The 20,766-nt window shown below is 33.0% G+C and overlaps 1 protein-coding gene and 1 long non-coding RNA gene across 2 annotated transcripts; one reads left to right on the top strand and one right to left on the bottom strand.

Moving 5' to 3' along the window:
• The first annotated feature begins 2,676 nt into the window (after positions 1–2,676).
• On the top strand, positions 2,677–13,446 carry pall (F-box protein pallbearer). Its single transcript, XM_074132734.1, has 6 exons — positions 2,677–2,954; positions 3,041–3,289; positions 6,215–6,392; positions 10,413–10,534; positions 10,676–10,844; positions 13,111–13,446. The coding sequence occupies exons 1-6, from the start codon at positions 2,844–2,846 to the stop codon at positions 13,224–13,226; spliced, it is 945 nt and encodes a 314-aa protein (XP_073988835.1). The 5' UTR covers positions 2,677–2,843; the 3' UTR covers positions 13,227–13,446.
• Positions 13,299–19,369, bottom strand: LOC141456582 (uncharacterized). The gene is made up of 3 exons (XR_012459879.1): positions 19,228–19,369; positions 18,662–18,920; positions 13,299–13,877 (listed from the first exon to the last, which is right to left on the bottom strand). It is a non-coding gene; the product is annotated as an uncharacterized lncRNA (long non-coding RNA).
• Positions 19,370–20,766: the final 1,397 nt, after the last annotated feature.

Below are 20,766 nucleotides of genomic sequence, written 5' to 3'. Positions count from 1 at the left end.
TTTGATTAACGATTAAATATGAAATTTAATTGATTAAATAATTGTCATATGATTAAAATTACGATTAAATTCTCCGATTAAATTCTGATTAAAATTAAAAATAAATTTAATCAATTAATAAATTTAATCAATTAATAAATTTAATCAATTAATAAATTTAATCAATTAATAAATTTAATCAATTAATAAATTTAATCAATTAATAAATTTAATCAATTAATAAATTTAATCAATTAATAAATTTAATCAATTAATAAATTTAATCAATTAATAAATTTAATCAATTAATAAATTTAATCAATTAATAAATTTAATCAATTAATAAATTTAATCAATTAATAAATTTAATCAATTAATAAATTTAATCAATTATTAAATTTAATCACTTAATAAATTTAATCAATTAAATTTAGAATTTAATTTTTTTTTTAATCAGTGCCCAACTCTGATTATATTTATATTAACAATATATACATTTTTTCAATCTAAAATTAAAAGGATGAGCCGCTCATAGTTATTAAAACTGTTCGTAGGACAGTTATATAAGGGTTGATCGTCAAATATATATATTGCATACCAAAAAAGATAAATAGTTTCGAATAAAAAATGTCATTTAAAAAGAAAATTTTTATTACCTAATTTTCAAAATTAATTTTCCAGTAAAACAATAAAAACACCCAAAATCCGAAAAATATATTAAAAATGTAAAACTTATTTTTTGTTTAATTCTGAGTATTTCCATCTCTGGCACTAACGCCTTTGCACACCTTGGTAAAGATTCTTGAAAAAATCCTGAGTAATCCTCCCATTCATCATGAACCAGCAATTTCCAGTTCTTCAAGGGTGCTAGGTCAAAACATCAATGAGCAACTATGGAATGTCACCTTGTCACCTGAGGAACCATATAGCATAGTGCGTACCTCTCCCCTGAGCGTCTCCAAATAAAGTTGCGCCCATCTGAAGAGTTGATATCAACTCTCACCTCATCTGTGAAGAGAACTCTTCCCCAATCTTCCAAGGTTCCCATGCGAACTGAAGCCTGGCCATTTTGTGAGCTGTATTAAGAGGAGGTACACGAGTTGAACCCTAAGGTTATTTTAATTGTACCTAATTCTTGCAATCCTGTAGGAAATTAAGGCATTTTGAACTTGTCTGATGAGATTTCTCATCTCATTTCCAGTGATGCTGCGGTTTCACAGAACCTTACAAAGGAGTATCTGTCGTCTCTCTCGTGTGAAGAACTAGGCCGACCCTCTCCCAGCATTCTGACATGAAGCCCTATTTCTCTGAAGCGCTGAAGAACCCTTCATATTGAGTGATTTGGACCCAGTTCCCTGGTGACTTCTAGAGTGCCTGTGTTTCCTAATAATGTACCCTTCCTCTGGAAATGTTATGGCCCTGTCACTGTCGCTCTCACTCAAATGCCTGATTGGAGCCATTGAAAACTAAATTCGTTTAAGATTAAGTATAAAATCCAACAAACCAACGATGGAAAAAGAATCACTGAAAAGAATTCTGAATGTAACAAAATGAACTTTAGTTTAAATGAAATTAATCACTACAAGAATAAACAAAACATTATTTACAATTTATTTTGGCTACGTCAACTACTAAATTACTAGTAGATAAATTAATGTTGGTAGATAATTGATTTAATTTTAATTAAATAATAATTTTCAACTGAATAAATTAAGTGGTGCGTTAATTTTGTCAGTCTGTGTATTTCTGTTTACTGTGTAAAAGGAAGTATAGCGATCTTGTCAGCTTTTCGATCTCTAGTTTTTATCGAAATTTTTGTCTGAAGTCTTCTAAGTCACAAAAAAAGTGATTTTAGAAAATAATTTGAACAAAATATAGTCCTAACTGAAAATCAGAAACTTGAAACTTTTGAATTGAATTGACATTTTGGTAACTGATCAAAGTTTCTCAACCAGTCTCATCACTTAACGTATTTGGATTTTTTTTTCGCAAATGCCTTCTAAAATTTCCCTACACACGTTTTTAAATCAGAAGCTTTATATCAAAATAGCTTTCTACCTGGATACCAAATAATTTTCTAGGAAAATTGTTTTAGGGCATTCTATAAGTTGGGGTATTAGTATCACGAGATTTGTTGAAAGAGTTGTCACAAAATTTATCTTTCTGGTAAATGCAAAGAGACCTTATGTATATATGTATGTATACTTAGTGCCTTAAATGATTTAACTTTTATTTATTTTTTCATTTTTTAATTTTAATTTTTTTTAATTTTAGTGTATATTTTTTCTTCTTCTTCTTTCAGAAGATATATAGGATCATGAGTAAAGTAACCATCCTTGCGTTTTATTGATTATTCAATTCATTACTTCAGGTTAATTAAACAGGCTAATAAAATTAGTTGATTAAACTTGGAAGTGCAATAATTTGGGCGTTAACAGGTTAATACAAAACTTTAAACTATAAGTAGGAACTTATATTCCTAGGAGCTTCTTACAGCTCACTGTCCGGTGATGGACAGTGTTGTCTGTAACGAGAGAACACTGTCCGGAGGCCGGCAGTGAACTGGAAAAAGCTCCGGGCGCTAATGACCTCAGCTGTTGATGCGCAAAAAAAAAAAAAAAAAAAACTATAAGTGTATATTGGTATAGGTATAGGTAATAGCAGAGACATCTGTCGATTATATTCAGAACAATTGGGCAGCGACTGCCGTCTAACCTAACCTTACTAATGGTTGAATAGTTGTTTCGTAAACAGTGGTAGTTTTCATAAGGAATTTGGACATAACGAAGGAGCTTCAATGAATTCCGTGACAGTTTCAATATGTTTAGACTTCTAAAACAATAAGTGTTTCAACCGAAATTTTTATGTTTTATAATTTAAATATAAATATGATTACACTTATTAATTTACCGGAGGTTGTATTGGAGAAAGTGTTTTCGTTTTTAACTTATGATAATATTGCTCAGAACAGAGTAGTAAGTTTTAATGTTAATTTAATTTACCGCTGGAATATTTGTTTAATAAGAAATAATAGATTCTTTGTTTCATTTTCCACAATTAGGTATGCTCAAAATTCAATGAAATTGGCAGTAAAATGTTGAATAAAGGTTACCATGCAGCTGACAAGTATCACTCTAAGACTTTGAAAGCTATTAAAGCTAAATTGCCGAGACGAGAATCAGAAAGGAGGGTACATCCTTTAGCTAGACAATGTGATATTTTAATTGCAATAGAAACTCGGCTATCGATGCTTGCTATGACATTTACAAAGTGGATGGAAGCAAAACTATGCTGTTTCATTCCTGGCAAGGTAATTATGAGATTTTTAAAAGTGTGTACTATATTTTAGTATACATACATGTCGCTCACTTGACCTTTTTGCTAATGTTCTTAACTTCGTTTTATTAGGTGTAGATTTTGTTTTTTGTTTTACTTGATTTGTTTGACAGGTTGGCCCTGTATAAACCTCACAAAAGAAATGAGCGATAGACACTTCATAAAAAATGGTTTAAAGCGCAACAACCATGCTATCCTATCTTCTGTCAGTTCTAAGTTACGATTTTTCTAGAAAAATCCTGACCTTACACCATAACATCGCCCTTTCTAAGGTTCTTGTCATCAATTCCAATTTGTATACCGAATTTTTTAGTTTAACAATAAATTTCATTTAACAGAAATAAATTTTCATTGTTATCAAATATTAATAAGTTTTTGTTTTCAAAGTCAGGCATAAAAAAATGTAAAACAGTTTTGGAGTGTGTGCTTTTATACATTTTTTATACTTTTACTAATAACTCGTAGCTATGGTGTAATCTCACTTAAACTTCCGTATTTATTAAGTTATATATCGGGTTACTTCATGTCGACTCCGTTACTAACAGCTCTTATAATACTTTTTATTGACATGTCAGTCAGCTGGGTGCCTTTGGAACATAAGAGATAGCCGTTAGTTGCAAATTAGAACAGCTTAGAGCTGTAGCTCGAATTCATTTGTCAAATTTTGTAGATTTCTATTTAGGCGCAAAAAATATTACTTTTTTGACACCTCAAATTTTGTTCGCATTGCAGCGAAAATCATTTACATGACTTGCCTCATTTTCAGTTTGAATGTCCTGCTTTTTCGTCTCAAAGAAATAGGTAAGCATGTAGTTAATTTCTTAAAACATGTCGCGTCACCTGAGGAGCTAATGGTAATTTTTTTCGAAGTATAGAATTAATTAAAATTAATGCTTTAAATACATTTTTTTATTACTACATTAATAAGGGTTGATCGTCAAAAACTGCACGAAAAAGCGTAACGTTGAAAAACACCCAAATTTGACAATTTTTTTCTATTTTTCTACAAAAGATAAAATTCCCAAATTTTCTTTAAAATATAGGGCAAACCCTCCTTTATAACTGTAATTTTTTTTGCAATAACCCAGATCTAATAGGTTACGAGAAAAAAGTTGCCGAAAATGAGCAAAAACCGCTTTTTCAAAAAATGTTCTTGTTTTTCTTCTTGTTCTTTTACTACATTAAAACGACGAAATGCTGCAGACCAAGATTAAATTCATCCAAGATACTTAAGAAAAAAGATGTATAATAAATTAGTAATTTCAGTTTGTTAAACTAAGACAGTATGTCAGATGGTTTATTGTCAATATTTTGCACTCTAGGTATTACGTTTATAACATTTTTATTAGTTTATTTTCTACAGTATTCAGTTAAATTTTAAATATTTAGAGTTCGAATTCTTCTTCTCTTGTTTATTATATATTGTATAATAGTATGAAGTGTAATGTCTATGTCTTGAGTTGTTTTTTTTTTTAATTCTGTAGACGTGCTTTTTTAATTTTTTTTTTATTATTGTACTTTTTTTTATAAATTTGTATTGGCTTCCCACTCCTTTGCCATAGAATTATAAATTTTGTAGTGCAATAAAAAATAATGAAAATGATCAGAAATTATCAAAACGTCCACTCTTGATGAAAAAATGCACTTGGGAATACTTGGTTTAAGAACTAAAACTCAGGGCGAGATAGTCTAAGAAACTTCGAGAGTTTTAATTTTTGAAAAATGTTGATAACGTTTGATGTCGACGAGTTTTTATTTAATAATTACGCATAATTCTTTCTCGTTTTAATTATTATTGATCATTAATATCCATATTTGAGCTACAAGATTTCTCTAATGTTTGACATTTCGAAGTCTCTTCTTAATTTACGCGCTTAAACAATGTTTTTTTCCCTCCACCAACGGCATTTCATTGAAGAATAGACATTATCATAACTTTAAAAAGAAGAAGAAAAACATCTATATTTTCCCGGTGGTTTGTACCAGCCTTATATAATGAAGTAAATAAAATTTAATACTAATTGTATTAGTAACAGATTGTTAAATTTTGCTTTTTATCCTATGGCATTTTAGGTTGAAGTCAACGTCGGCATGTTCTGTCCGAGTCGGTGGTGTTGCCCAGCCCCATTCTTGTAGGTGGTGTTTCTGTAGTTCATGGGTTTCAAGAAATGTATGGGATCTACTAGTGTGAAGTTTTCAGTTGTGGATATTTCCAGCTTCTTATGGATTTCTTCATTTCGTATGAACCACAGGGCTCTTGAGGCCATAGATACGCATTACTTCATACTGGAAAACCTGCAGCTTACACATAGTAGCTTTAGCCCCTTCTCTAAGGTTATTTGAAAACTTTTTTTTTTTTTTTTTGGAGGGGCGGAACGATGACAGTAATCATTAGCGTCAAGAGTGGTTAATTTTAAATGTTTGGATAGATTTTGGTCATCAAGGTTTATTGAAGTTTGATAAAATTGAAAATAGATTTGTGTTGAGTTACTGCCGAAATGTTGGTCTTTTTTAAAATTGAAATTTAATATCTATGGCTCCAGAAAGTGATATGATAAGGCGGGCGTAAATTCGGAATTTTCGAAAAAAAAAATCAAAACTTTAAAACGGATTGAGATTAATGCCTAACAATAACGCCAGCTTCATACTGTTGAGGTGTAGCACTCATATTCCTCGCATACCCAAGTATAAGTTAAGTATTTTTGTGAATAAAAGTTATGAAAAATTAAATATGTAGTTTGTCGGAAAAAAAATCGAGAATCGATTCTATCTTCAGACGTTTGTTAGTTGCAAAAGAGATGTAGAAAACCTGAAATATTATCAGTCCAACATGATAAACGTGCATATAATAGTTTCCTAATATAATTTTAGATGTTGATCAATTTTTGTTTTATTCTAGGTAATCGATGAAATAATGAGAGTGTTGCGATGCGTCGCTAATAACCCTAATCCTCCAAGAGCTCATGAAATTCTCCAGGAACTTAGAGACATATCTTCAATGGCAATGGAACATTTTGATGAAAAGATTCTACCTCAGCTAAAGCTAAACATGGGTCTTGTTTCTCCTTTTATGCATAGTAAGATTTTTTTTCTTTTATTTGAAAATTACTGACAAGAATAGAACTCTTGCAACAAAAAAGTAGTCATCAAGAGGTGACGTGAAAGGATTCACTTTCCGATATATTTACTGATGAATCGACCTCCTTCTTAGAGGAAAACATGTGATGAAACCGCTGATGAATGGTTTGTAAGAAGGATAAATAGTAAATAAAAAATGTAAATAAACCTTCCATTCCAATGGCGGGGAAATTTAGTAAATTTAGAATGTTCATGCTTGTATGTGTGTTCATACGTTTTAAATATACGTGAAAAACATGTTATAATTATTTTAGAATAGCAAGTTATGTGGATAATTATTCTTCTTGTAATAGAAATTAGAAATAGTAGAAATTAAATCAAAACCTGAGTTTTTATTTGCGGAAAATTATAATAGATATATAATGTTATTAAAATAGTTTTATAATGAAGCTAAATCCAGAAGAAGCAAAATCGTGGAGAGGGAAATGAACTGAAGAGAAATGGCGAGATCGTTTGGTATTGGCTCTAATGATTGAGTCAGTAATAGAATGTGGTGTGGCACGTAAATGTAGCCAACAAATAAGTTAGTCTTTCTTCATCAAGTTAACCCTTGAGTTGCCATCTTTTCAAAAACAACTTGCGTAATGAAATCAAAAAGATTTGTTTCTATTTGTCACAGAAACTGTGTATCGTTATATTTGCTCACTCGAAATTTTGCTTAACTGGTTTTAGTGATCTGATGAGTCTCACCGGTTGTTTTATCTAAAATGTTTCTTATTTGGCGTCAGAGAGATTTGGCTGCGTTTTCGGTTATCAGGATCCTCAGCGTTCGTAAGTCGCATAAGTTGACAAAGTTCTTAGTTGAATCAAAAACCTGAAGTCTGTATAATATGAGTCAAATCAAAAACAATTTTTTAGTTAATTTCGTTAAGGATGTGTGATTAGTATTAGGAATAATATGAAAGCTCTGTAATCTGAAAGATCATTGATTGTATCAATTTCTGAGGCTATACAAGAGGTCTTATGTTATAAAATAAGTCGAGGATGTCCGATAGATTAGCAAGTGATGTCGGTTAGTAAATTAGTGGAGGAGAAGAAAGGTTGGAATGAAGTGTTAAAAATCGCTTTGAGAAGAGAACGCCTACATATGTACGAGTTAAGTTAGCTATTCAACACTCCAGCGAGAGGTTTGTCATAATCTATACCAGAAATGAATTTTGAAACAAGTGATACCAAAAATGAACAAAATTGAATATCAGAAATAGATTTGTTAGGAGGGCAGTAATCTTAAAAGTAAGCGTACGATAATCTATATATATCTATCTATCTATACATATATATATATATATATATATATATATGTGTGTGTGTAAAAAAAGGAGAATTTAGGAAATTTTTAGTGTTGCCAGGCTCAAGGTGATTTTGGACAGGGTTCTTTACTTCAACAGCTGTCCAACCATGCGCCGCAGTTCATCTGGATTGTCAGTTCAGTGAGTAGGTGGTCATTTAAGGTGAAGTAGATCTATTTGTAAGGTGAGTCTCAGTAACGGTGCTTTGATGATTCGTCTGTTATTTAGAAAAATAACTAAATCTAAGACAAATTATGTCCTGTTCTTTCATAAAAAGATCCGACGGTTTTTATCCCAGAAAAAGATGATCAGAGAATGCTAAGTGGTAGCATCTTGTAAGTTTAAGCAGGAATTCACAAAATATTATGTCAGCAGCGAGATGAGAAGTTATTAGAGAATTAATAGATGAAAATGGCGAGGAGAGTAATGATATCAGTGGTAGAAGATGCAGAAATTAATGTGTTCTGGAGAGGCACAGATCCCGCATTTGGTCTAGGAGACAATACTGCGGCCTTGATGTAGATATTGTTTAGCTGTAGCTGCGGTTGCGATTGCAACTTGTTGCAGCTGTGGTTGTAGCTGTTGAGCTGAGGAAATCTTGGAAAGTGGAAATGGTCGATTAAAGAGGCCGACAAGTATTTCCACTGCGACCTTGCTCGACGGCTTTTATTTATTTTAACTTCTGCAATTACTTGCGCTTTGTACAAACCTTTATAATTCCCCGTGTAACTGTCAAGGCACAAAGTGCATTTAGGTGGTGGATACAGAACGTGTATCTGGTTGGCTTGTTGCAGGTGGATGACAAGTAGTTTCTAGCATATTTCACACATCCTGGATTGTGAAAGTATTATTATTGTGTGGCACTATTTCACGGTTCGCATGTGGTTTTTCCAACTTAGATGTGCTTTGAGTAATTACTGAGCAGAGGTTCCGAATCAGCGAGAAATAATGGGATGGTGTTTTGGTTAAAAGAAGAAGAATTTTTGGGGCTGCTCCTACATGAAATCCTCAGAGCTGTATTTCTTTTTTTGTTGCTTCAGATGGAGTGCTGTGGAATAGTATAAGTAGCGTGTTAATAATATACGAATATTGGTGGAGGCTTTTGGTTTATTTCTCGAAGTTAAAGTTGAATATTTGTTTCTTCATGAAAAGAGCGCGGTGCGAATGGATTAGATGTAAAAGAAAAACAAAGTTTCTGGCTGAGGCTGTTATTGATGATTACAGGTGTAGATGTTAACTGAGGCATAATCTACGCCTTCAATTACTGGCACAAAAGTGCATTTTTTAAAATATATTTTCTATATAATTATTAATGATTATAACCTTCTTAATCAAACAGTATTACTTGGTGCGCTGGAACTTTTATTTGGTTAGTTACTAAGTATTCTTAAAAACGAAGATCGAGAATGTACTTCGGATGTGTATTTATTTTGCTTAATCAACAATCAACGGAACAGGCTATTATTATAATAACGAATGGAACTATTATTATAATAATGTGCAAACACCAGATTCAGTTTCTAAGAGTTTAGTTGTGTAGTCCAGGCTGGTCTTCATTTTACCAATTATCTGTTTTGCATTTCTCTTCAGTCAGTTAAGTGGTCCTCCAGCACAAACAAGTAAATACTCCTAAGTTGGTGTGCTTGAAATCAACACCGTTGAAGCACTATTTTAACTATATTTAAGATGTAAGTGGAGGATCAATTTGTTTACAGAACTGAGCTTACAAGCAGTATATGCTAGGTGGACGAAAAAAAAGTATTCATACTAGGCTTATTACCTCTTGACCTGTAATTTCAGACTCTGAAATTTAAATGAGCTTTTGTCAGTGTGAGAATTTTAATTAACGAATTTCTCTTTCTAATTATCTAATACATTTTCCGGAGATTGAGATTTTCGGTTTTTTTTTTTGGTAACAAATGTCTAGTATCTTTATTTTGAAATAAATACGTGTTTGCAACGATTTTCTGAATTTTCTCGTACATTTATTTAAATTAGGACGCAATATTCCACCTTCCGCAGACAAGATCACTGTGTTGACAAGAATCTTCCTCCGCGCAGCATTCTTGCTGTCCCATACCACCTCCTTCGCGCTCTACACTTGCTAGGTTGCTGTTTGATTCCAATGCCAAATTGTTTTTATTAACGAACATTCGTTAAAGTACAAATTAAAACTTAATTTTATAGTATTTTATTAAAGTAATTATTTCTCATTTCTTAGCTCTGTTTTTTCCCCTTCATACAAAAAAATCCATTAAACCCTTCCACTATATAAATCGTTAAGTCAGGAAACTATCTTCTCGAATCCTCTTAAGATATCGTCTCATGAGGCGTCAAGCTCAGTGGTATCGTCTGTTTTCAACCATTGAAAGGAAGTTTTACTATTGGGAATTTCCTCTACTCAACTAGTGTTTGTATGAGTATGTGCGAGTGCTTTTGTATTTTATTTCAATTAGGATTACTTATGCGCGTGTTCAGTATACAAAAGAAATGAGAAGATGAAATTGTTTGAAATTTCCATAAATTTTAATGCTTTTTTACCCACTGAATAATTTATACAAGAACACCATCTAATCCTCATTATTAAGGAAAAATTATAATTTTAGAATATTATCAAATAATCGCTAGGAGTGGTTTAAAATTTTAGATTAAAATATGTTTTTTTTTCAGCTTTAAATCATGTTGACCATCGTGACGACTTTGCACTCGTTCCAAAACCCAGAGTGTGTCACTCAGTCATGCCGCACAATTCATCTTCGTATTTAACAGAGTTCAACAAATTGTTATTGAGGGTAATTGGCCGTGTTTAAACTTTTTTTGCTTTTCTAAGTAGACGTATTTTCAGTTAGAATGTAATTTATTGATATATTCACTTAGGGAATTAGCCGATGTTTTTTTTTCTTTTCTATTTTACGCATCTTCTTCATTTTTAGGAAGCAATGAACAGAAAAAAAATTAAAGCGCAGTCGATTTTAATTGCAAAGCAAGCTAACGAGATATCGGAACTAAAGAAGCATGTAGAAGAATGGGAAGCCAAGCTACGAGATCTGACGGCAAATCTAAGTAAAGCTCAACATCTTCCTTCAACCTCACATGAAATCGGTATGTTCATTTAGATAATTTCAAATTGCAGTATGTGAAGTATGTCTTTAATTGATTATTAAAAGTTATATCCGTAACACTTATAAAAAGAAAATCGTTAAAAAGCCGTTACCGGAAAAAAACAAAACGTACAAAAATCTGTCGAACGACTGGCATTTGTCGCCAAGCATTCAGCCCAAACATAACCAGCGACCCTGTGATAGTTATTGAGTTTAAAAGGAATATTTCTTACGAGAACGTAAAATTAAAGGTTAGAATGGTGCTAATACTTTACCTTACAAATGGGTAGAGAAAGTACCACTGGTTCTGAAGGGATACGGAGAATTTATGAGTCAGAACTTATTTCAAGTCGCCTATAAAAGTTTTAGTCAGAAAGCAAGCAGTACTAGCAAGATTTAAGAAAGAAATGTTATAATTTAGAATGTTCGTAATTATTATTTTTTTTTTACTTTTTCATGTCTTTTGTGTCTGCAATAAATATATTTTCGTACTTCATAATTTAATCCATTACTTCATATCGAACTTTTTTTGTACTTTTTCGTATTTAACTTGTAAGAGAAAGTTTGCAATTGTGCTAATTTTAGATTTTCAACTTAATTTTCACGTCTCTCCGAAAAATGCTGCTAAAATTTATTTTTACCGACAAATAAATGTTATGACAGAATCTTGCAAACGTGTCCAGCTTTAAATTAAAAGTTGAGAAATAAAGTTTGATATTAGTTGTGAAATGGTGATAAAGCCCATTTCTATTACGATCTCTCTTGTAGCATGAACTCAAGATGCTGAGTAGAGTTCTGTTACTAATTTAATAATAATAATAATAATAATAATAATAATAATACTTTATTTGAAAAGAAATTCTAATACAAACATAAAAAATGAAAAGAAAAGTATTCTACGGCAATGGAAAACCGTCTGCCGGAGGTTGATATACATATATAAAATAACAATTACAAATTGCTTTATAAATTGACTAAGTAATTAAAAACAAAAACTGCTAAAAGAGAATACAAAAGATGAGGAAAAAAAAACAAATAAATAATAATACAAATAAAATAGTAATAATAAGCAGAAAAAAGAAAAGAAAGTTATTCTCTTAAAATAAATTCTTATTTTCTATTTTTTTCTTCTTCTTTTTCTTTTTAAGTAAAAATACATGAAATAAACTAAATATAAAAAAAATAAAATAAATAATAAAAAAGAAAAAAAAAATAATAATAATAAAAAAATAAACTAAATATAATAAAAAAAAAAATAATAATAATAATAATAACAATAATATACTAAATATATGAACTACTAAACTAAGTACACTTAGTTAAAGCAAAAAGAACCTGTATAGTGTAATACAAAGAAAGCTTAATCAAAATTAAATTCCATGATCAAATTGTATCTATATTGCCAGGCGTGTCTCGCAAAATTAATAATCCCAATGCAGTTTTCTACTAATTTAATATACCCCCTCGTTTGAAGGTTCTCTACTAAATGAAAGAAAAAATACAAATACATTATTTAGACTTTATATATATGTATATATTTAACTACCGGGACAGCAACTAAACCAGCGATACAAACTGCTCTCTCGATTAATCGAAACGTACCCTTCTTAATCTAAACAATAAAATTCTTATCTACAATACTGTACTGAAACTTTTTTAGATAACGTATGGCAGTGTGGGGCACTACCGAGCGTTCTAATTATCTCAGACCACATACCCTCCAATATAAGATTTTTCGCAGAATCACCAATGCTCCATTTTACGTTTCCAACCGGACCATCCACACCGATCTCAATATTGCTTATCACATTCCAGTATATAAAAATTGCATAACCCCCTCTTCACAACAATCCTTTAATCCAAGAACTCTCTTCCTGCTCCATTTCTGGAAATCCCAATTCAAGACTAAGCCGTCGTTAGAAGAGATCTACTGATGAAATAAAAGTGACCTATGATTTTTTGTAAATATGTAAAATATTTCTCCCTTTTCATTCAGTTAAAACCTGTTGCTTTATTCTTCTAATTATTCTCATATTCCTCAACTCTACTTGTAAATATCTTTATCTCATTCACTTCTATCGCCTGCATATTTCTCATTCCTGAAATAACTAGGAGGGTTGTCAGTAGATAGCTGCTCCACTCTTGTCTCATTTTTTGCTCTGATCATTTTTACTGGTTGCAAATTAGTGCAGATGAAAATTTTTAAATCTATATATATGTTGCTATAAAATATAAATATTTAATGTAAATGATTTCTTTGGATGCAGTGCCTGCTCAGAAATCTAAGAGAAAAAGGGATAGCAGTGAGGAATGCTTTGCAGTGAAGAAATCAAGACCAATCACACGTTCTAACAGCAGGGCTGCCAGCTGCAATTGCAAATAACAATATGTGCATACATATATTTACATATTCTTCTAAAAATATTTTGTGCGAGTGTGTGTGTTTATGTTAATAATTTATTTAAATATTATTTTCCCAATTTTAAACACTCGAGGAAAAGCAAATATTTTTATTTTTAATGAAACTGTCCTAATTAGAACGATTAGTAATATGTGCATTGTAAAATATAATATTACAATAATTACATTTAATTAAGAATGAAGAGCACCCGATCTCAATGATTAATATGTACCTATTTAATATGACATTAAATCGACCAAACTGGAAATATAGTAGAGAAACCTATTACTTTATAATAAATTATTTTATTTGATAATTTATGAATTATTGTAGACAAATTGATAAGTTGAATCTATGGTTTCCTCCCAGCCAGGTAAAATCAAACATTTTCCCATTAATTCCCGGTTTTTCTTTCCCCGCAACTATTTCTTAAGAATGCATTTTTTACAAAAATAGTAAACGGTAGTATTAATATTATTTTTAATATTAATTAACGTGTTGAGTGCAGATTCTTGCGTTCACCACAGTTTACGCTTGTGGTTGTTCTTTAATCCTTATTCAAACCAACATTGTCTGCTCAGCATTCTTATTCAATTCCAGGTTCGAATTAACTCAGATCGCTAGGCAATCACTCTTTCAAAAAGAAAAAAACAAAAAACAGTTTCATCTTTTCTATAGCAGAATCTGAAATTTTTCGCTTTTATAAGCGATAGGTGTTGAAAAGTAAAAAAAAAGTAACGCAAGAAACCTATTAGTAAATTGGGTAATTAACCCGATAAAAGTATACACATGGATATTAGAGTTCTCGAAATAAGAGTTAAAAACGAGAAAACAATTCGAAATAGGCACCAAAGGAGGAGTGGGAGAATAGCTGTTAATAAGGGAGAGCTCCGTTCAAAATCCATTGTGGAAGGGATTTGAAGCCTCGTTGATGGGCACTATTTCGAGCGTTGTGAGTGACGAAGAGTTTTGCGAAAGAACACCCTTAAAAGGTATGTAAGTACATATTGCCTCGTTTAACTTTGTTATTTCCTGATTTTGTGAATGTTTATGCTAATTGTTGATTCACTAGGTTAACTTAACCAATGAAAAATATTGGGTTTTTACTCTACTTTACTGAATAAATAACAAATACAAAGGGGTGTCAACGAAGGCTGTCAGTTTCTTGTAGTAGACATTTAGATTTACTACAGGAAATTATATTTATACTTTCTGGACTGTTTTTAGCCGACTACTAATTTAGCGACTAAAATCATGATTAAGCTAGTTTTGGTCCAGGAGTAGAGAGGAGGTCTTTAACTGGACCAAAACATGTCTACAGCTAGAACATAATTTTTTCCTTGCCTTTAATCCACTGTTTTTGAGTTTCTGAGAGTTTAATAAACCAGATACCCCAAAAGGACATTTTTGTGTATGCATGTCCAAGAAATAAGTTTTAGGCTATTAATTTTTTTTTTTCTTTAATATCATCTTTATATGCCACCTATAAAGGGAAAAAGGTGTTCTTACCCATAAGCAACTAGAAGCAGCAGTCCGGGATGTTATTAACGGATTACCTAAGGCCACTTCAACTAAACGACACGCCGTCCCTCGAGTGGTTTTAATGTACATGGTTAAGGGAAAAACTTCTTTGTACGTAGACTGGGGCCAGAGAGTGTTCTTTAAACAAACAAAAAAATTAAAACTTGGTTTCCCGGTTACCGCCAAACAAGTTTTTGATAGTGTGGAGTGTCTCATGCTGGAGAGATACAAGAACTTTCGAGATGGAAGTCTAAGGAAAAAGCATGGTTTTTAAAGCCAATCCCCAACTGCCTTCAGTAGAGTGGCGGAAAACATGACCATCAGCTGGACTTTTGTCAACAAGAAAAAACTTCTTGCATGGTACTCTGAGGTGCATGAGTATTTGAAAGAAAATTCCAGAGAACATTCTGAATGATCAAAATAAAGTATTTAATGGGAAGAAACTGTTTTTTACTCAACCCGAAAGGAAGTAAAGTTTTTGTAACTAAAGGGACAAAGAATGTTTATTTGCATGTCAAATCAGATGAAAAGGAGTGCCTAACTGTTCTAATCACAGCATCTGCCTCATGAACATTGGTTCATCTCTTGTAGTGTTAAAATATGAGCATATATCCCAGTGTGCCAAAAGACTGAAGTATTGGGAAGTCTTAGATTGGATGTGTAGTGTTGGGATTAGATAGTTGGCAGCTTGGAGGTAACAGTGAGGAGGTTGGGATAGAGAGATAGGAGATATACATGTTGCGCAATAAGGTTAAATAAAGTAATTGTACTTACAAGTGTTTTTATTTGCATGACAGTACATGGTGTCAGGTGTGTAATATATATATAGGTATATGTTTTCTTTTGTGTCCGAACAAGTTTAATTGATCTATGACCAGGGATAGTGGGATCGAAGTGACGCCTAGGAAAGACGCAGATAGGAACGAGAACAAAGAAAGGACAACTATAGAAGATTTGTATGTAGTAAAAGATCAGCCTATTCCGTTATTAAGCAGGCAAGCATTAGTACAATTAGATTTGGTTAAAATTAACATAGATAATGTACAACAGTTACCAGCAATAGCAGCTGAATTTCCAGAAGTATTTTCGAAGAGTGGAAAAATGAAAGTAGACGGATATAAAATAAATTTAAAAGAAGGGGCGCTCCCATATGCAGTACTGACTCCGCGCCGTATTGCCTTTCCTTATAGAGAAAAAGTTAAAGAGGAACTCGACTGGATGCAGGCAGAAGGTATAATAGAACCAATAGTGGAGCCCACAGATTGGTGCGCACCTATAGTAGTAGTACCTCGGAAAGAGATGGGTAGAGTCAGACTGTGTGTAGACTACACGGAACTAAACAGAAACATAAACAGAGAGAGATGGCAGCTTCCAGCAGTAGATGAGTCCTTAGCTCAGCTGGAGGGCGGTCAGTATTTTTCCTTGTTGGATGCCTCCAATGGTTTTTGGCAAATTCCATTACATGAAGAAAGTTGGAAATTGACTACCTTCATTACTCCGTTTGGGAGGTTTGTGTTCAAAAGGATTCCGTTTGGTATTTGCTCAGGGCCAGAAGTCTATCAAAAAAGGGTTTCCCAGATCATCAGTGGACTGGAGGGAGTGGTGAATAAGGCAGATGATTTTTTGGTAGTCGGTAAACTAGAGCACAACATGATCAAAGATTAAGAAAATTATTACAAAGATTACGTGAGTATAGGATTTCGTTAAACTTAAATAAGTGTAAATTTGCAGTACAGGAAGTGACTTTCCTAGGGCATTTAATTAAAAAGGGAGAGATTTGCCCAGACCCGGAAAAAATAAAGGCAATCACGCAATTAAATCCACCAAAAGACGTTAAAGAGCTTAGACATTTCATGGGAATGGTGAATTATATCATGAAGTTCGTTCCAAGGCTAGCTGAGTTGACAGCTCCCTTGAGAACCTTGCTACAAAAAGGAGTGGCCTGGACATGGGGTCCAACGCAATACCAGGGCTGGGGTAATATTAAAAAGGCGATCTCTTCAGTACCAGTACTGGCAGGTTATGAGACAGGACTTCCGATTAGAGTAGCAGCAGATGCATCTACGAAAGGTCTCGGAGCAGTGCTGGAGCAACAGCACATCGAGGGTTGGAAGCCAGTAATGTTTGCGTCTAGAACGTTATCAGAAACAGAAGGACGATATGCCCAAATTGAAAAAGAAGCGCTGGCGATCACCTGGGCCTGCGAAAAATTTCAAGACTATCTTTTAGGAACCGTGTTCGAATTACTAACCGATCATAAGCCATTAGTGGAATTGATGGCCAGAAAACCCATTGCTGAGCTGTCTGCCAGATTACAGCGGTTCAGGATGAGACTACTCTGTTTTGACTTTAAGGTTACATACATCCCAGGTAAACATTTTTATACACCTGATATTCTATCTAGAGATCCGATGGAACAAGTTGGGTTATATGAAGATGTGTTAGAAGAAAAATCTTTTGTACTTAGCATTATTCAGGCGCTACCTTGCTCAGATATGAAGTTACAACAGATAAAGGAGGCTCAGGAGAAGGATATGGAGTGCAAAGAGATAGCGAACTGCTTGAAGAAACAGCAGTGGCAGCCTAATTCTTGTTTTTGGAAGTATAGAGATGAGTTTAATGTACAGAATGGACTCCTGCTTAAAGGAAGCAGAATGTTTATACCGCAGGAAATGAGAAAGGAAATGTTAATGAAACTACACCAAGGGCACTTGGGCATTGTCAAGTGTAGAAGTAGAGCCAAGGAGTCAGTTTGGTGGCCGGGTATCTCAGAACAAATAAAGTCTGTAGTGGCAAATTGTCCAACATGTAGAGAACATAGAAATAATAGGTCGGAACCCTTAATGTTGTCCAAATTACCTGATGCTCCGTGGGAAGCGTTCAGTGCGGACCTGTTGAAATTTCAAGGAAAATGGTACCTCGTTATACAAGATTATTACTCAAGATTTCTGGAATTAGTCCATGTAAATAAACTAACTTCGGAGGCTATCATCAATAGACTAAAAAACATTTTCGCGCGCCATGGAATCCCCGTATCATTAAGGACAGACGGTGGAACACAATTCACAGCTGACATGTTCAAGAGGTTTCAGGAGGAATACGGATTTCGTCACGTAATTTCGAGTCCCCATTTTGCACAATCTAATGGTTCTGCGGAGAAGGCAGTGGATATAGCCAAGCGCATATTAAAAAAAAATAAAGATCCTAACCTGGCATTGCTAGAATATCGGACCACACCTCTAGAACAGGGCCTAAGTCCGGCGGAATTATTGTACGGAAGAAAGCTAAGATCGACGCTACCTTCAATTAAAAACTTTGCGCGGGTTAGTCGTAACCAGATGATAAAGTTTAAAGAAAAGGATGCTCAGCTGAAAGAAAGAAATAAGCAAAACTTTGACAGAAGGAATGGAGTAAAAGTTCTCCCTCAGTTGCAGAACAACAGTTCAGTTTGGATTCCTGATATGAAAAAGTATGGCCAGGTCGCAAGACCATCTGCGGAACCAAGGTCTTACATTGTAAAAACCCCATCAGGAGAATTGAGAAGAAACAGAAAGCATATTATCGTTGTAGCAGAAGATGAACCGGATGAAAATGCAGAAGCAAAAGAAAAGCAAGCGAAGGGAGAAAGAGTTGAAGAAGAAGAAACTAAACAGACTCAGGAAGAAGGGAAAAGGAAAGGAGTGGAAGAACAATTAAACCACCGAAGAGATACTCAGACTCGGATTTCTAGGACTAGGCACAATCCGCCAACATAGGGTTTATTAAAACGGGGAGGATGTAGTGTTGGGATTAGATAGTTGGCAGCTCAGCTTGGAGGTAACAGTGAGGAGGTTGGGATAGAGAGCTAGGAGATATACATGTTGCGCAATAAGGTTAAATAAAGTAATTGTACTTACAAGTGTTTTTATTTGCATGACAGTACAGGATGGATGACTGGAGCTCTTTGTTTTTTTTTTTTAAATATATTGCCAATATTTTCTATTAATTAAAATTAGCCTCCCAATTTTATTTTTATTTTTTAGATGGGCAAACCTCCCACCTCACTCTTCACCTGAGTAAATTCTGCAGTGGCGAAATATTTTAAGTAGCTAAGCCGCCTAATGAAACCCATCTTATTCTACCAATGTAGGTTGTTTTTCGTTCTTTTAAAGAGATCTGAAAATACAATGTTCATGAATGGAGAATAAACAATAACGATGATCAAAACCTTAAAAAGAAATTTTTTTCTTTTATTCCTAAGAAAGTACTAAAAAAAAAAATCATGCCGGCTATAGTTAGCAACAATTCTGCAAATGCGTTTTGGTGTCATGGAACCCTCAAGCCATCTCTTTTGAGGAAAATTTCATTGGGTCTGTGGCTATTGACATATACTAATTTGATAGTGAAAAGTTGAAGATATTTTTGTAAGTTTTGGAAAATTATATTGGAGATAAAAAATTTATTTATTTCGTAGATCACATACTTGCAATAGATAATGTTGAAGATACCTCACTTTATATGTTGTGGCAGAAAGTGAAGACATATAAATGTTTTTCAATCTTTTAAAGAGATCTGAAAATACAATGTTCATGAATGGAGAATAAACAATAGCGATGATCAAAACCTTAAAAAGAAATATTTTTCTTTTATTCCTAAGAAAGTACTAAAAAAAAAATCATGCCGGCTATAGTTAGCATCTGTATAAAGGGAAAATCCATAAGACTTGATAAGGGCTCCCAAAATAAGCATTCAAGAACCTAGAAGTATTGGTCTAGAAATAAATTAAGGATCGGAATTTGAACCCAAACAGAATAACAACGATAATAGCCAAGCTTCATCTCCTCAAGACCTCGACATACAAGAAATATCCATAATACCTGAGGAGGCTTTAAAATTAATGAGGCCATTGAAGAATTTGGAAGAACAAGCATGGGCTTCGAAATACATATAGAGTCGGTAATTGAACCCAACCCAACACTCGGCCAAAAATATAATAATGATAACACTGCAGTCTCACTGGATACTTTTAAATTTTTAACCGGCCCGTTTCTTTCCGGCGATCATTTATCAAGCCCGCACAGAAAAAATCTACGCTAAATTTATGTAAAAGCGATATTCATAAAAAGCCTAATAGTAAAAAGATTAATTAGGGAATTAATAGATTTAGTGAAAAGTAATATAATGCTTAAGTGTAGTAAATGAAAATATCATTAAGCTTAAAAAAAATAAGGTAAGTACTGCCTATTATTTGCAGGAAGGCTTTATGAAAACTACCTCCCACGGTTTGTGTACAGAATAGCTTACATACATCCTAATTGTACCTCTTCTCTACCGCTATAAAGCATTTACTCTCCTCTTCATATCTTGTTACTCTCTTCTTTCTTCGCAACCTCTCTCTTTTTTCTTTCAAAACATTACACATTAACTACTATTTAAATTCAACAGATTCAATAGACATATTATTATAGGACATCTCAGTCATTGATAACAAATTAATTCGGTTTTTTTAAATTCTTACAGATACGGAAAGAATATTGGAACTCTCTAAGGTAAATAAATGCGGGAGAAGGAAGAATATAGTGCCAATTTCAGTCATTAATAATGACAGATAATGCTTTTGGTGACTGATTCATTTTTCCAGAAGGAAGGAAGAGTAATGCCAATTTCAGTCATTATTAATGACAGAAATTGGCATTACTCTTCCTTCCTCCTGGAAAAATGAATCAGTCACCAAAAACAATGACATTACTGGAGGTTAAAAAAATATACCACATACATAGTATGTATCTCTAAAGAAATGATTCCATTCGCGAGAAGAAATTTAACCAGGACTCTTTTCGACTTCGAAAGTGATTAAAATTTTAAGTAAATATGGGCTATTCTTCAGATATGTTGTTTCTAAATTTATAATTTTCTTTTTTTATTAGTATAATAGTTGTAGAATTTTTTCATCACCAACTAGCCCGCATTAGTTACTTCATGAACTAACTTAGTGATCTTTATATAGGTGATCTTCACTATT

This window comes from Rhodnius prolixus, unplaced genomic scaffold (genome assembly GCF_049639745.1).
Source record: "Rhodnius prolixus isolate KJV_2025 unplaced genomic scaffold, Rpr scaffold_4, whole genome shotgun sequence".
Taxonomy (NCBI): domain Eukaryota; kingdom Metazoa; phylum Arthropoda; class Insecta; order Hemiptera; family Reduviidae; genus Rhodnius; species Rhodnius prolixus.
The sequence above is the reverse complement of the archived record's forward strand: the minus strand, read 5'-3'. Positions and strand labels throughout refer to the sequence as shown.

Bases quoted from the DNA above. Each gene is read 5' to 3' on its own strand.
- pall (XM_074132734.1), top strand. From the start codon at position 2,844: ATGTTTTATAATTTAAATATAAATATGATTACACTTATTAATTTACCG. The intron at 2,955-3,040 runs GTAAGTTTTAAT...TTCCACAATTAG, and splicing joins ATATTGCTCAGAACAGAGTA to GTATGCTCAAAATTCAATGA. The intron at 6,393-10,412 runs GTAAGATTTTTT...TTTTTTTTTCAG, and splicing joins TGTTTCTCCTTTTATGCATA to CTTTAAATCATGTTGACCAT.